This window comes from Aquarana catesbeiana, linkage group LG03 (assembly GCF_042186555.1).
Source record: "Aquarana catesbeiana isolate 2022-GZ linkage group LG03, ASM4218655v1, whole genome shotgun sequence".
Taxonomy (NCBI): domain Eukaryota; kingdom Metazoa; phylum Chordata; class Amphibia; order Anura; family Ranidae; genus Aquarana; species Aquarana catesbeiana.
In genome coordinates, this window is record NC_133326.1 from 258208194 (window position 1) to 258226264 (window position 18071).

The 18071-nt window shown below is 39.5% G+C and overlaps 1 protein-coding gene across 1 annotated transcript in view; it reads right to left on the reverse strand.

The window, feature by feature from the left end:
- The window catches only part of NAV3 (neuron navigator 3), a gene marked incomplete in the record, with an annotated part of 918952 nt that overhangs the window by 349186 nt on the left and 551695 nt on the right, over positions 1 to 18071 (reverse strand). The window contains 2 exon segments of the mRNA XM_073620003.1: positions 6425 to 6477; positions 7064 to 7181. Coding sequence (XP_073476104.1) covers positions 6425 to 6477; positions 7064 to 7181 — 171 coding nt within the window.

An 18071-nucleotide genomic window follows, 5' to 3' on the forward strand; every position in this document is an offset into this window, starting at 1 on the left:
GCTCCTTTAAGGTCTCTCTTTGGCATCCAAATATCCCTCTCCCGTTCCTGCCTCCTAGCCCACACTAGCTATCTTTTTTCTTTTTTTTTTTAACTGAGCAGTTAAATGTCTTTTTTTATTTACCTGGAGCCGAGGTCACATGGCACCATGACCCAAGTCTTCTCCATTTTCTTACTTCCTGCAAGGATCATTTCAGGATAGAGAAGAGCACTGATGTCATTGTGGGGCAAGACCAGTGGTCTCAGGTGCCATCATAGCCCTGTAGTGGCGATGGCAGTGGCGGTGGCACCAGAACCTGCGGTTACGATGGACTCGGACAGGGCCCTTAGGTGAGTATAGCTGCCTTCACCAGGTAAGGGGAATAAAAGGCTGTCAGGATGAATGTGAAAGGGCTGGAAGGGAGGAGTGGGGAAAAATAGCTCTAGCCTGGTCTGGGGCTTTTGTGCCCTTAAGGAGGAGGCAAAGGGTGCATTAGCAGTATTCTGTAATAAAGTGGCTGCTGGGTGCTCTTGAGGAGGAGGAGGAGGGAGAAGGGCACATTAGCACTACTATAAGCAAAAGGTGCTGCCATGCACCCTTGAGGAGGTTGAGGAAGAGGATGCATTTGTAGTACTTGCTAGTAATGGCTGCTCTGCCCCTGGAAGGATTAATATGAGAAAGGCTTTGTCAGCCACTTCACTACATCCTGTGCAATTCACCAATGCAAGAGTGAAAAAACCCAGCTCACCAGAGCCTTTCCATGCTTCTCAAAGGAAGATTTGAAGAAGAGCAGACAGCTTATAACCATAGGATTCAACACTAAAAGTGATTGTAAACAATCACCTTGTAAAACAACCCATTCAGCTTGAAATAGTAATGAAAGGCAAAACATTTGTATACTGTATAGATATAAAAAAAAACATTATAAATACCTTTTTGTTCCCCCTTTTTTTATAAGTGATCACATTCCCGCTGTTCTCAGCTGCATAAGGAGAAACAACAGCACACTGAGCTTCCCAGTGAAAGGCTGTGTGGGGGGGCTCAGGACAAGTCTTATCATTGGAGGAGAGCAGGCTGTGTTCTCAGCATTGCTAGAGAACTGACCATGCTGTTCTCTCATGCCTAGTCTAGTCAGTTTTAAAGCGTTACTAAACCCAGCACCCTGCATTCATGATATCTTCAATTATTTTCATCAGCAGTATACAGCAGTCTTGTGACTTTTATGAGTGTCTGGTTAAAGCTTGTAGGAGGAGTTTTCATTCTCCTCTGACTGTCCTATGAGGCTGCAGGACCCCTGACCCTCTGTCTGGACAGTGCTGATTGGCCCTGTGCTGATCATATGCACCCTCCCTAGAAAAAAATAAAACTCTCTAGCAATACACACCAAACTGAGCATGTGCAGAGTAACTTCAAAGGCTTTGTCTTATCAGGAGATGGATTAGGGACAGTGGAATAAGGGGAAGATCAGAGGAGACAGGATCAAACAGCCTTTTTACACAATGCGCAGGATTAACCCCTTAGGTTCCACGGTGAGTATAACAAGCATGCTTTACTCCATATACAGACTGATTTTACTGTTGTGGGTTTAGTAACACTTTAAATGAAAAGCAGTGGCACTGGCAGGAACACCAGGGATTTCACACAAAGGAAGGAATACAAAGAGAATAGGATAGTTTTTCATACATGTACATGGTACAGCAGACACATATCAGGAATATGAAATGTTGGGTTTACATATACCTTAACTTTTTCCCCCTCTCTTTGCTTCTGCTTGCCCTTTACTTTGCATCGTTGAAGGACGAGCAGCCTAAGGCCTAGGTTTTTCAACTGAAGCTTTGTGTGGCACCTTTACAGTGCCAGAGCACTGGAATAGGCCAGGAAGGGTGGCATGAGATGGTTATGGTGGCAGCATTACAGCATTTCGCCTAGATGTTGTATATGCACTGAGATGCTTGGGGAAGAGGATGAAGCTAAAGAGGAGGCGTGGGTACAGGTGACTGCGCTGTCACTATTGAAGGATTCTGCAAGCCATCACTTGACCCTCCTTAGCATGGCCCCATGATCATGTTCCTAGCTTGACATAGTGTATCCTCAGCCTCTGAACCCCCTTTTGAGACTTCTCTCTCTGTCGTTAGAGGGCATAGATGTTGCCGCAAGTGCAGTAGAAGAATGTTGTGGAGGGGGCAGATGCAGAAAGTGTGGAACAAGGAGGAGTACTGTGGGTCTTTTGTTGGGGACTTGTCTCATTGGGGTGCTGTTCTCACCAAGGTTTGCAGTGCAGAGCCATGTGTTTCCCCATATATATGGTACCAAAATGGCTGGCACTTTTACCATGGCAAATATGCCGTAGGTAGAGGCTGCAGACTACAATGGTGCTGTTGGCAGCAGATATGTTAAAAAGCACACACACATTTCAAAGCTCTTTCTATTTGCTGCATTTATAAGTACTCAGGTACTATCCTGACACTAGCAAAATTGGTGTTGTTGATTCTGCCTATTAAAAACATATTTGATAAACAACTCATACAGCTTAAAAAAAATCTCCCAAGCATATAGTTTAAATGATTGGTGTTTTTCTCATGTCACCAAAACAGCAGCTGCAACCAATCAGATGCAGCCGCTGTTCGGGTCTTTTGACATAGAATAGCTGCAGCTAGACATTTATCAATATGCAATTTATAGCTTGGATGGGGGAATCTGTTGGGTTTAGAGACAAAACAGTTTTACCTACTCAAATTCCAGCGCAAACACTGAATTAGGTGTAATGTATTTCTGACATAAAGGCTTACAGTCTTATGTCTGAAAAAGCATTGAAAAATTCTTCTGTGTGTTGGCCATGCAACCAGATTCTCACTTTAATTTTTACCATAACACTGTCAAGAATATCATGATTGCTATGGGACACATAGACAGTTCTTGCAGACTTGTTTTATTCATGAGGTGTCAAAAACAACTCTGGTTGTCATAAGCCACATTCCTCCACTTTTTCAGATATCTTGAATTAACTGGCATAAATGAAACAAATATGATGTAGAAAATCCCCAAAATCCTGACCTGTTATAATAACTGCCCCTTAGAATGAAAGCTGTATTGAGATAGACTAATTCTCTAATTAAAATCACTTTGATATACAGTATATCTATTATTTAATTGATAGTCTTAATTAGACCCAAAGTAGTTTCAAGGTGCCACATCCCTATATAGTTGTAGCAAAGAGATAAATTAGTGGCCTGGGATTTTTAATTGGCACCAAGTATACAAACACAGCTGAAATATAATTCACAGTATTTATTAATACAATTTCTTAAAAGAGACAATAGCTGCAATATATATATATATATATATATATATATAAGTATTCAGACCCCCTTAAATTTTTCACTCTTTGTTTATTGCAGCCAATGGCTGCAATGGCAGCCATTGCAGCCATTTGCTAAAATCATTCAAGTTCATTTTTTTCCTCATTAATGTACACACAGCACCCCATATTGACAGAAAAACACAGCATTGTTGACATTTTTGCAGATTTATTAAAAAAGATAAACTGAAATATCACATGGTCCTAAGTATTCAGACCCTTTGCTGTGACACACATATATTTAACTCAGGTGCTGTCCATTTCTTCTGATCATCCTTGAGATGGTTCTACACCTTCATTTGAGTCCAGCTGTGTTTGATTATACTGATTGGACTTGATTAGGAAAGCCACACACCTGTCTATTAAAAACCTTACAACTCACAATGCATGTCAGAACAAATGAGAATCATGAGGTCAAAGGAAATGCCTGAAGAGCAGGCACAGATCTGGCCAAGGTTACAAAGAAATTTCTGCTGCATGTGAGATTCCTAAGAGCACAGTGGCCGGCCTCCATAATCCTTAAATGGAAGACGTTTGGGACGACCAGAACCCTTCCTAGAGCTGGCCGTCTGGCCAAACTGAGTTATCGGGGGAGAAGAGCCTTGGTGAGAGAGGTAAAGAAGAACCCAAAGAACACTGTGGCTGAGCTCCAGAGATGCAGTCGGGAGATGGGAGAAAGTTGTAGAAAGTCAACCATCACTGCAGCCCTCCACCAGTCAGAGCTTTATGGCAGAGTGGCCCGACATAAGCTTCTCCTCAGTGCAAGACACATAAAAGCCCGCGTGGAGTTTGCTTAAAAACACCCGAAGGACTCCAAGATGGTGAGAAATAAGATTCTCTGGTCTGATGAGACCAAGATAGAACTTTTTGGCCTTAATTCTAAGTGGTATGTGTGGAAAAAAACAGGCACTGCTCATCACCTGTCCAAGCATGGTGGTGGCAGCATCATGCTGTGGGGGTGTTTTTCAGCTGCAGGGACAGGTGGACTGGTTGCAATCAAGGGAAAGATTAATGCGGCCAAGTACAGGGATATCCTGGACGAAAACCTTCTCCAGAGTGCTCCAACAAGACAATGACCCTAAGCACACAGCTAAAATAACAAAGGAGTGGCTTCACAACAACTCCGTGACTGTTCTTGAATGGCCCAGCCAGAGCCCTGACTTAAACCCAATTGAGCATCTCTGGAGAGACCTAAAAATGGCTGTCCACCAACGTTTACCATCCAATCTGACAGAACTGGAGAGCATCTGCAAGGAGGAATGGCAGAGGATCCCCAAATCCAGGTGTGAAAAACTTGTTGCATCTTTCCCAAAAAGACTCATGGCTGTATTAGATCAAAAGGGTGCGTCTACTAAATAATGAGCAAAGGGTCTGAATACTTAGGACCATGTGATATTTCAGTTTTTCTTTTTTTAATAAATCTGCAAAAATGTCAACAATTCTGTGTTTTTCTGTCAATATGGGGTGCTGTGTGTACATTAAGTAATTTAAGTGGGTCTGAATACTTTCCGTCCCCACTGTGTGTATATATATATATATATATATATATATATATATATATATATATACGCAATAAACTCCCCATAGGCTGACCCAGCAGATCACCCAATGGGCAATTGAATAATATTTGACAAATACGTGAAAAGGTCTACCTGTCCTGATACTTTTTGAAGACTTTTTAAGGTCAGTGCAAGTACCCATATGCATAGAATTTTTGGGAGGTCTTGTTCATTTTCTGATAGACCTGTCTCACTTATTTGTATTATACTATTATATTGCCCATTGGATGATCTGTTGGGTCAATCTGTGAGGAGTGTATTGCATTTTATGTGCTATATTGGACACTGTCATGTAACCACCTCGGGTAAGGGCATCCATCCTACATCATGTTATGCTGAGTATTTCTTTATGTAAACTATCATACAAATATAATGTAAATCTTTTTTATATGATTTGTATTTTTGGTTTGGTTTATTCACATGTGTTTATGGTACAAATCATACCCCTATATCAACCCCCTGAAGAAGACTTAGAACTTTTAAGTTGAAACGCGTTGGTATTTTTTGTACACTTTAAGCATTGAAGATGTGCTGTACTATATATATGGTGGTTTTGAATCTATGCACATTGTTTTTTGTTGCTGCTTAATATGTTGCAGACTATTATCGCTTAAGAAATTGTATTAATAAATATTGTGAATTTTAATTCAGTTGTTTGTATTCTTGGTGTCAATTAAAAATCCCAGGCCACTAATTTACCTTTTTTATAATGCAGTATATCTGTTGTATTTTCCAATAAGAAGTGCTAAGGATGTTTTTCCGCCATTCAAACAGAAGATGATAATAATAAACATAGTAATAATTATCATAACATCAACAACAATAATAATAATATAATGCAATGGACTGCTGTGGAGCCATATAACAGAAGATGATAAAGATAGTAGTAATAATCATAACAACAACAACAACAATAATAATAATAACAATGAACTGCTGTGGAGACATATAACAGAAGATGATATTAATACAAATGATAACAACAATAAAATGCTATGGACTGCTGTGGTGCCATACAAACAGAAAATGATGATGATGATAACAATAATAAAAATAATCATAATAATATTAATAAAGTGCTATGGACTACAGTGGAGCCATACAACAGAAGATCATAATAATACAAAAAGCAACACTAATAATAATATGAGGGGTCTTAAAAGTTTCCACACTTTTTTTTATATTTATTAGAGTTTAAAAAAGTGCGGAAACTTTTCGAAGAACCTTCGTAATAATAATTATAATAATAAAATGCTATGGGCTGCTGTGGTGCCATACAAACAGAAAATGATGATGATGATAATAATAATAATATTAATGATAAAAATAATAAAGTGCTATGGACTGCTGTGGTGCCAAACAAACAGAAAATAATGATGATAATAATATTATTATTAGTAGTAATAATGATAGTAATAATGCTGCACTCTAAAACTTTCAAACAAAACTATACAGAATGCTGCTAATTTTGGATTCCAACATCTCAGGTAAATATCTATTTAGGTATCTATTTAGAAAATGGACTTACCATCTGGGATTGGCTCTTCGGACAGCCATTGATATCTTCAACCTTTTCATTTGCTGAACAGAGAAGCAGAGGTGAGTTAGTGAAAGGAGTAATGACACTTGAGTTGCTAGTTAAGTCAAAGTGTATTCTGTTACCTCCAGCACTCCAGTCCCCATTCAGCAGTCTCTCCTACTATCAGATACACCAGAACCATACACACTCTACAACACTGGAAGTGTGAATGTGATCTACTACTAATTCTCCTGGCCCTGCCAAGTAACTGCTGACATGAAATCCTCCCCGATTGTCTATGCATGGCCAGGGATAATGTTTCAAGGCATCCCAGAAAAGACTCATTCCCTCCAGCACACAAAATGCCTACATGGGAGAAGTATGGTTTGATCAAGTCTTCCTCTCTGACATTTCAGCATGTGGCAGATACAGTGAAGCCGTTGTAAAATTTTGATCAGTTACATCCCAGTATTTTAATGCAAATAAATTTAAAAACAAACTCACAGAAAGGTTTGAGCTTGAGGAAGACATCTGGAATTAGTAACTGCAGTGCAGACATATTGAAACACACATTCTGTTTAACCTTTTCATGTCTAAAGTCATACTGCCACCCAGCTACTTCCCTGCTGCTCACACACTGACACTTACCAATGATCTGAATGATCTCTGCCAGCAGGACACCATCGGCAATATCGTGTTGTAAATCCTTAATCAGCCTCTTGTGACCAGACTTTGCTAGGTAGTGATTTGCCCAGTCTGTGTAAATCTACAAGACAAGGGGAAAAGGGAGGGATAAGGGGGAGAGAAGATAATAAAAATTATTCAGAAACGCATTGACTTGAATAGGAGAACTATTCAGAATTGCATTCCAACTTGGAAAGTCACAGCTCAGAAGGAAACTGTTATGCTGTTATTATTTAAACAATTTCTTTCCTATTCCCAGCTCTAATGACTCACTTTATTTTCAAATGAGGGTCGCTGGAGTTCTCTGACCACACAAGAAACACTCTCACTTCATATCTATCAAGGAAACTGCTGTCACAAATCTATCACTTCCATTCCTCCCTAATGAGTAAGACCAATTGATTTATCAGGGTGAAACGTGAGAGTCTAAAACCTTTTTTTTGGAAAGGAAAAGCACATTTAGATTGTAAAAGTTTATGGATTTTATTTGTCAAATAACATTTACATAAACGTTTTATCTTTTTTTTTTTTTTTTGCTCAAAGCAAAAAACTCTGTAGTCCATCAAAATAATAAATACTCCACATTGTAATAATAGTAACATAAACATCCCATATGTCTGCTAAGCCGGCCATACACGACTTGTCAAACTTTAATTGAAAAATTGAAGGAGTCTGGTGAAAAATTGTTGGCTGAACATTGACTGCAACCAGTCAACCAATCAGATAAATCTTTTTTTCTGTATTCAAACAGCAGTGGTTGTTGCAGCTGCTTTAAAAAAAAAGCTGGCACTGAAGATTCCTCCATCCACAATCCATGGATGGACAAACCTATGTATGGCTAGCCTTAAGTTGACCGTTCTAGCATAATACAAACTTATTTGTTAAGTTAGTTAATATTGTTATATTTCTATAGAGAATTAAGCAAAAGGATCTGCTAAAATTGTTGGTAAAGAGTTGCATAGTTCAATGCAAGTCGGGACCCAGGCTTGGCAGGGCTACAGATCTCCCCACCACTGTCCTCCAGTGCTGTAGCAAGCCAAGGCATAATTGAAATCTCTGGATTCCACCCAAATACTGTTATGAGCTTTATCTTGTATTGCCACTAGGTGTCCTCCCATAAAAATTGCATCATGAACTCAAATTAGTTTATTTGCTAAACACACATACAGTAGTTATTTTCAGTATAACATACCAAAGACAGGTCAGATAGTTTTGCACTGATGTTTTTGTTTTGTACTACTAACTGTATGTAATGTACTGTATACATGATACTGTTTGTACATCATCTATAATGTGATATTATGACATTTCCTTTTTGGTAGGCGGCATTCTCATGTTTGATGAACACACCATTCTTCTATTTAAAGCCCAGCTCCAGTATGAAATGAAAAAATATCCTTGCAGCGGAGGAGTAAATGCTAGGTAACTCTAGGGTGCAGAGGAAGAGGCTATATTACATGACATATTCCTTACTACAACAGGCTCTGGGGCTCTCATCTTCTTCCTCAGTGTGATCATATACAATGCAGGGCCATTAGTCCTGCATTGTATATTGGGGGTAAGCATGTGCCCGCAGACCCTGGAGCCTTGAAAAAGAGACTGCAGGGGAGAGGTCGCACAGATGGAAGGAGAATGCTGGAGGGAGGGATAAGTTAGGTATTTCACCTTATTCCTCCATCCCCAGACCTAATGAATGTTTAACCCTTGCAGTTCGGATGCCCCACTGGAAGGGTTTTTTTTTATGCTCAGAGATAAGGCCTCTACACTGGGCAACCCAGCAGCTCCTGACCAAGTGACTCTGCCACAATACATACAAAGCAACAGTTTGCTAGTTTACCTTTCTCTTTGGCTGACTAATCCTCCTTTTGCCTCCCTTGGGTTTGCATTCACTGCTATGCTACTTAATACGTACATATGCTCTTTTTAGTTCAGCTCTCATATCCTTTTGCTCTTTGCAGGTTTACTATTGTGCATTACTAACTATTGGTTGAGTTGAGTATTGGTTTGTGTATCAATATTGATATTGCTGAAATGCTAACAGTGGGTGGGCATGTTGGCTAGACAAAAGTTGATTGGCATTATCGTCTATAGTGAATGGGCACGTGCAACAGTCAGAATGCAATAGCACAGCAGGGGATTCCTGTATCCACACTGTATGGATAGAGAAATCTGTTGTATTTATGTTGTTTAGCCAGCAGGCTGATCGAAAAAAAATTAAATGTAAGGCCCAGACCAGGTTTTTTACAGACACCAATGAAAAAAAAACATTTTTCATCATGTTTTAAAGAGGCAGGTTACTGTTTTATGTAAGTTTGTTTTTATGGAGTAAGGAGTACTGTTTGTATTTTTGTATATTTAGGTTTTTTGTAATTGTATAAATAAAAGTGTAATATTTGCTGTGTGACCCCCCCTTTTTTTTTTAGAAGTGTGACTGTATAAAATTGTTTGCACGCCTTATTGGCAGGCCAAAGTGGTGCAATCCCCATATGTAAAATTATGCACTACCCTTTCAAATGTATAGTTTGAGCAAATTTGTATGCACAGTTACAGCGCTGAAAGGTTAGACTTCTCTTTTTAAAAAGTTATATACTGTATTGCATTTTCAGATATCAAATCTCCAGGAAATACTAAATGCAGCTGTTAGACACAAGATTAAAAACAACACATCATAAGTATCCTGGCCAACTCTGATATGTGCGCCAGCCTCTGAGATTTAAATAAGGACACTGAGTATAAGTTGTGGAAGATAGGCTTTAGTTTTTCACTGTCACAATCTGATGTTCTCAAGGTCAGAATAGAATTTTTATTGCAAACCAGCAGGTTGCTGCTATGCCAGCACATTAACTGAATCAAGTGGAATAAATGTTATATCTAAAAACATGAAACAAGATGATCCACAATTTGTGCACCTTCATACATTTTAATGATAGTGAAAGTGTTCTTCACATTTTTAAAAATGCTTTATTTTTTTTTTATATATAAATCTGTTAATAGAGTTTAACAGCCCCTTAAATACAACAACAAAAGCAACATCAAATCACAGTGGTGCAAGTCCACACAACAACATCAGAAAAGTTTATCATAGAATTAAAATGAGCAACGCGTGGAATTACATCTAGGGGTAACAAAAATGTTGCTGCACACATGAACGTGGATATTCAAGAGTTTGACTAATAAGTAGATCAAAGGAAATGTTGTAAAAGGAGGGGGAATGTCCCCATTGCAAATATACACATATAAAGAATAGGTTAAAAATTCAATCTATCAAAAGGTCATCTCTGGAGCAGTGGAGGGATCAGCCAACCATTTGGACCAGACCCTATCATATTTCCTGGCGCAGCCTCTGTTAGTGTGTCTTTATAGAGAGGCAGACTATTGTTCACCAATTGTTTCCAAAATGAAATTAGGGGGGTGGACTTTTTCCAATGTAACGCTATAGCTTTCCTAACATAAAACAGAATTAGGGTGGTCAGTGTACGTTCAACCACAGTGGGATTTCCTCCACCAAACCAAATACACAAATGCGCACAGAGGGTTGTAGAGGAACTGATATGACACCATTTATTCTCACAACCGGTGGTGGTCATATTGTATATTCAACCAACACTGACGTCACAATGAAGACGTTTTCTTTTCTCTTGATCCAGTTCACCCCTTTTTCATCACTATTTTTTATGGACTTATCAACTTTCAATTTATCAATTTTATTAGGACACTATATGGACTTATTTAGAGTTTAATTTTGTGTTTATTCACATGGTTTCATATTGTTTTCTACAGACACGATTTTGTAGCTGTACAAAATTTCTAAGCACTGCGCATATTTTTATTTCTAGTTTGATTTCCATTTATTTATTGCTGTGCTGGCTGCTGCTTGAAAAACTTTTGGTGTCAGCGCGATATACACAATTTTCATTTATTGCAACAAGCACATCCGCCCAGAACCCGGTAACAGGAGGAAAATACCAGATAATGTGGAAGAAATCGCCCAAGGGGTCTCCACATCGCCAACACTCCAGCGGGTGGGAGAGCTTCATCCTATGAAGTCTATAATGAGTAAATTAGGCTCTATGGACATTTTTTAATTGTACGAGTCTGTCCCGTAGGGAGACCAAAGACCAGAAAGGAAGGTCCCAAATACCCTCCCAATCATAAATGTCAAGGTCTAGTATGTCACACTGCCACTGGGCTCTAAGTCCATCCAGGGTTGGTAAGGATACCAACAAGAGGTGAGAGTACAAGTGAGACATAGGTTTCACATCACATTCTGTTCAGAGAACTTCCTTCAAGGTCGACTGGACTACAAGGAGAGAAGAATGCGGGAACTGACTATGAAAAGCATAGGAGAGCTGTAGATAGCAAAATATGAGGGTTATTATGGGCTGCATAAAGTTGGGGTAGTGAAAGCAAGGAGTGGCCAGTGATGACTTGAGAGATTGTTCTAATGTCATACTTAGTCCAAGCACTAGACTCCGGGAGCATATAGAAATGGGATAAAGTAGGGTTAAACCATGGGGGGGGGGGCACTAGGAGAAACAGCCGATTTGGTATAACCTTTAAGCACCAGACCTGCCTTCCAAGCCCATAGAGTGGTGATCATAGACGGGGTGAAAGGGTAGGGAGCTTAGGGGCCCCTGAATAAAAGGAATTTAAAGGGCTTCTTAAGATCAGACCACTGCAGCTTCTAAAAGGGTGGCAGGGTTAGCAGTGTTAGGGTTTAAAAATGCTTCCCATTTTACACCTCAGACTTTATGAGATAAGATAGAGGCACAAGTATATAGGCAAAATAAATACTCCCATCACACTCTCAAGTTATGAGCAGCAGGTACTGATTTTTCACCACTACTACCTTTACGCCCCTTTCACATGGGCATACCAAAGCCTATTCCTGAGCAAGGTGCATGTTTGTCTACAAGGGGATGCACAGGTGTTCCACCCCATCCATGTCTATTGGGATGCAGCAATTGCAAGGGCACAGCTGCTGCTCCCATTTTGACAGCCTCATGGGTGCGTGTTCCCAAACGCACTCTTGAAATGAATAGGACTGCTTGCAAACACGGCCCTCACATGGGTGAAGCACGCCCATGTGAAGGAGGGCTTATAGCAACTTTATCAAAATATCAAAAGCAATAAATTGAAGGAGGGATGAAAAATGTAGTGCAGTATAACACTTTTGGAAGGTAAAGTTGATCTCCAGGTACCTGCCTAAACATAAATAATAAAAAACACATTTCCCTTTAAGTTATCTAAAGGTTTTGTCCTTAAAAACAATCTAGTTAATATAGTCCTATTTACTTACCTGAATCTGAGGTCATGTGAAGTATCAGGTCCTCAGGTTTCCTCCTTCTAGACAGCAGAGGATCATTATTTTGGATACCCATGCCACTCCATGATGATGTGGACACTTCCAATCAGTGTCCATCAGTGGGACCTTATAAGGGTCCAGAAGAATCCAGCGGTGGAATGTCATCAAAAAAGTAGTGGCAACAAGACTAGACTACAGCAGTAGATCACCTGTCTTCACTTGCAGAAACAAAGTTCCAGAGGGCCATGTGATAGCATACCCAGGTGCGTAAAATAAGGTGTTACAGTCTACTTTTAATCCTGACAGTTCTTTACTAGCAGACTAACCTTTATAAAAACATTAAAAAGAGAGAACATGAAGGACATTCAGTGACTACAGTATTGAGGTTCTGAGTGTCTACAGCAATCTCCACTCCACTCTGATGGCCATAACAGGGCCGTTTGAAGGAATTTGGGGGCCCCAAGCAAAATGGACATGGAGGCCCCCCAACCCCCCCACGCACGCAAAGCCTACAGGAATCACAGCATAGCGATACAGTTTAAGTTCACCAAAACTTTATATAAATAAAAAAGGTTTACAGTGCAAATACTGCTGTTGCATATAATGTGCATAAAATTTGAACATTTTCAACAATTGAACATTTGTAGAGTCTTTTCTCTGCTTTGTAAATGTTTGCATAAAGCTTTAATAAATATTACCTGATTCAAAAAAGAAGCAATACGATGGAAATGGGATGGTAAAGAAAGAAGAAAATGGAAAGAAAGCTATGGTAATTGTTTTTATTATGGTCAGCAAGCTACCATATTTTTATTACTAAATGGGTCCTAATGACTGCCTCCCCCCCTTACTACTCCTCCCCGTGTTCTTTTTAACCCCCCTCCCTACCTCGTACCGCGCGGCAGGAGATTCAGTTTTCTGTTCCTGGCCGGCTGGACTGAAAGGAAGTGAGCACTCAGTGTGTGCACTTCCTGTCAGTCCGTCCGGGAACAGGAAACTGAATCTCCTGTACTGCGCGGACTGCAGGAAGAAGGAAGAGGAGCTCAGCCTCGGGCCTAGGCCATAAAAATAAATTCAAATGCCGCGTACACACAATCGGACATTCCGATAACAAATGTTCGATGGGAGCTTGTTGTCGGAAATTCCGACCGTGTGTAGGCTCCATCGGACATTTTTTGTCGGAATTTCTGACAACAAAAATTTGAGAGCTGGTTCCGATCGTGTGTACACAATTCCCGACGCACAAAATTCCACGAATGCTCGGAATCAAAAGAGGGGGATTGGGGAAATTGGGACTTTAAATGAAGCCATGACTGGGTAGAGTCCTGTGCCTCCATCCCTGTCATTCTGACAACAAAAAAACCACTGCAGCAAAAAACAGCAGTGATGCAAATAATTTTTTACCATGAATATAAATGTTTATAAACATGTTATTACTAATGACTGCCAGGCTAGACATTGGCATCAATGGTATCATTAAACCATTTATTTTTACCACCACTCTATTAATTTTGTCATCATGAGCTTCATATAAAGTCCCACCTCCTTGCATGCTCGGAATCAAGCAGAAGAGCCACACTGGCTATTGAACTTCATTTTTCTCGGCTCGTCGTATGTGTTGTACGTCACTGCGTTCTTGACGTTCGGAATTTTCAACATTTATGTGACCGTGTGTATGCAAGACAAGTTTGAGCCAACATCCGTCGGAAATAAATCCTGGATTTTGTTGTCGGAAATTGTGATCGTGTGAACGCGGCATATCACTTTTTGCTGGCAGAAGATGCAAACCAGATATATAGAAAACCAAAAGTTCAGTTCATGCAGCTATGAGACCCTGCAAGAAAAATCCAGCTAAAGTGTGAATGTTAACCCATACAGGAAACTCCTTTGACAATATGGTTAAATCTTAGAAGTGAAAGATGACAAAGACCACTCAGGAATATAATCTGTAATTAACTATATGACAGAAGCTCAAAAAATACTCTTTCAAAAATGCAATTTATGCTTTCCAGCACAGCTCCTTATGACTACTGCCAGCTGCTTTGGGTTTTATAGTGTAACAAAAAAGGAGAGGAATCAATATACCTATCCAACCAAACAGTTGGAAATTGCTATCAGTGATGAAAAGGCATATTCAGTATGCCATTTTTATTGAAGCAAATGCACTTAAACTTTAGCTCCATATATCCTGTATTTATTTTTTAGATTTCTATGATGTGTTTTTTTTTAACAAAAAATATAATATATATACTTATCTTATTCACTGTTGTATAGTGAATAGTATAGTATACATTATGATCAAGACTAGAAAAACACGATTCTTTTTTCTTTTTAGTCAGTTAAAAATGAAATATGCCATATGAATATTATGCAGTGTTCCTATCCTACCAGCAGGTGGAGCTCTAGGCTATGTACAATGTATTGTAAAAAAAAAAAAAAAAAACTGTTTTTACAGAGATCAATCGCTCAAGCTGAAATTTAAAACCGTATTAAACTGAAAAAAAAAAAACATTTCATGTATTACAGCTTACCAATTCTTACAGTAGGCATAGAAAAGCATCACCCCCTTTAAAATAATCACATTTTGATGCTATTTTTTTCTGACATGTTGGTGTTATTTTTTTAACTTGGATGTTATAAGTTACACTGAGTAAATACAGCTGGATAAAACAAAAACTGTATCTCTCTTCATTTCAGGCTGCAAAGCAACAAAATGTGATTATTTTAACGGGGGGTGATTCTTTTCTATACCCAGGCTTTCTTTCCTTTATTTTCACTTGTTGATTCAGCCAGTAAGCCTGTTATTTTCCTTACCAAGACCAAGGTGTCCAGAAAAAGTGGCAATTTGAGGGTTGAGACAAACCACTTAACACTAACAGGGGTACTTACAATCAAAATTTTTAATGAAAATTTATGTAAAACCTTTATTAAAAGGAAAAAAAATGTTGCTGTACCTGCTTAAAAGTGATAGCTGGAGTTTGTTAGTCAAGTCAAGCTAAATTTGCTAGTGCATCTAACACTCCCCAGACTGACAATGATGCTATCCACATGTGTCTCCATTCCAACATCCAGAGTGGAGACACCTTAGGCAAGAAGTGTGCTACTGGCCAGATCATGTTTTTGGGTTTAATACCACTTTAATTACACAAGTGAATAAATCATCTAAGTAGTTTACCTCAGTTAGAGGCAGCTGTTTCTGAAGGCGGTTCTACCAACTGCTTTGCAGTGTTCTGCTTTAGGCCCGGTTCACACTGATGTGACAATCCAACTTTGGAGCACTTGTTGCAGCAGAAGTCAGACCCCAGTTGGACCCCATTCTCTGCAATGGAGTCGTTCTAATCGGTGCGACTTGAGTCATTCCGACTGCAATACTTTTGGTCCAACTTTGGTATGACTTGCATTGACTTATGTTAAAGAAGTTGCATGCAAGTTTTGCTGAAGTTGTGCTGGGGTCCGACTTCAAAGTCACGTGGAAGTGTTGGGCAGTGTGAACCCGTGCTTAGCGGTACTCCAAAGAAACTGCCCATTTGGATGGAAGCAGACTGACCCTTTTCTCTGGTGAACAAACAAGCTCTATAAATAGAGTATCCATGGGGGCAAGAAAAACACAGAAACACAGAACTGTAAGACAATACTACAAACCATGCAGATATCTTGCTGCCTATATAAATTCCTTTCATTGCATGTTAACCAAATGACAGCAGTTTATTGATTTTTGTGGAAGATGATAGCTCAGAATTTAAATATCTAACTTAACTGCAAAGAATTCTGTTTTTTTGCAATGTATGTTACAGCCTATTGATCTGAAAATCACACAAAGCACAGTATACATGGGGCTCACGAAACTATAAATGTGCAGGTGTGTTATGTCCTACTGGACAGTACAACGTGTAACTCATAAAATATATCGTAAACCACGGGCATGGTACTGACTGAACGGTATGTTTTATTAGCATAAACTGTGAATATAGTGCAAAAAAAAAATTGTACCATGAGGTTAATATTCCTTGCAATGCTTTGGCAGAACTGATGCAGCTCTCAGCAGACTGTTACTTATTTACTTTTTCAAATGTTCATTTCTGATCTCTCTGGATAGCAAAATCATAACTCAGCATTTATAATCTCCTTGTTGAAATCTGGTTCAGACTTACTGCCAGAAGACAGTTCTTTTGTATGCTTCACAGAAGCAGCCTGTGCAATGTAGTCTTCTCTCTCTCTTTGGATTATACATACTGCCTAATATTAGATACTGACAATTAATTAAGCTTAATGCAGATGGTTTAGGTTGATAGTTTAACAAATGATAAACCAGCATCGACAATATAATGATCTGTGTGGGCTCTAGTGATGAAATGATAGCTATCCATATGTTTGAATGTAATATTTTGTATGATTTTACAATTCTTTGAATGTTTGTTAATTTTTTACAGTTTCTCAAGGATTATGGAAATATGCAAGAAATGCAAAAGTAGGGATCAAATTTAGAGCTTGTTCACAAATGTGTCAATACCCTGTGTTTAAGAGGCATTTCAGTAGTGTTTTTAAAGCCTTATAACCGCCTTTCAGTGCCTGCCATAAATATTACAATGGGCACCACAGGTGTGGTATCGTTGTGTTGTGTTAAAAAAAGGCAGCATATCGCTTCCAGGAGACATTGCAGTTTCAGCCACCTTCAATCATTTCAATGGTAGCGTGTCATAACTGAAACCCCAACCACACCTATAGCATTTAGGGCCTGTTAGTGAAGCATTTATAAAATGTTTGCTGGGCACTGTGGGAGCGGCAGTGGAGGCTCCTGCATCCCAGAATGCATTGGGAAATAATAGAGAATTAGGACAGAGAAGCTCCAGCCACTTCTGTTTGTACAGACCGGCTGTGTGGTCACACTATTTGCTTCTGTGTGCAGACAAAAGCATCAACCAGCCAACAATGTTGACAGTGCCAGGCAGGAGCAGATACATTGAGCATTATTGCCAGTGGCAAAGCTTTGTGTGCCTGCAAAGAGTCAAAGTCAGTAAGAGTCAGTGCCAGCAAGTGACCTCTGTAGCAGGTTTTGGTACTTGGAAGTGATGGTGCCAGCAAGTGTCATGAAGGCTTATAAGTGGTTCTAGAGACTAAACTTTTTTTACCTTAAAGTGGTAGTAAACCGCTGGATTTTTTTTTTTTGTACCCTGAAAGGTAATGTCATAATGTGCTAGTATGCATCGCATACTAGCACAGTATGTTATACTGACCTTAAAACTAAGCCCTTCCAGCGCTGAGATGTCAGAGTAGGCGCTCCCATCTTCACATGTCTTCCTTCCGGGTTTGCGGACTCTGGCTGTGTGACTGGCCGGAACCACAATGGCATGCGCGCTGGAACCACAGTTTACGGCACAGGACTCTGAAGGAACGGCCCAGGTGGCCGTTCCTTCAGAGCGCATTCGCCAGTGATGTCACTGGCTGCATGTACAGTAAATATCTCCAAAACTGTGAAAGTCAGGGATGGAAGTTTAATGCATTCCTTGTATTAAGTTAAAAAATGTTTGGTTAAAAGTATTGTCCCCTCAACCCCCCCCATTCAATCCAGCACTGTGCCAGTCTGTAGAAGCTCTCTCCTCTCACTTGTATCTTAGTGCAGCCTTCTGGGAAAATCAGTGAGCCAATCACATAAGGCCTCCAAGTTGCCAT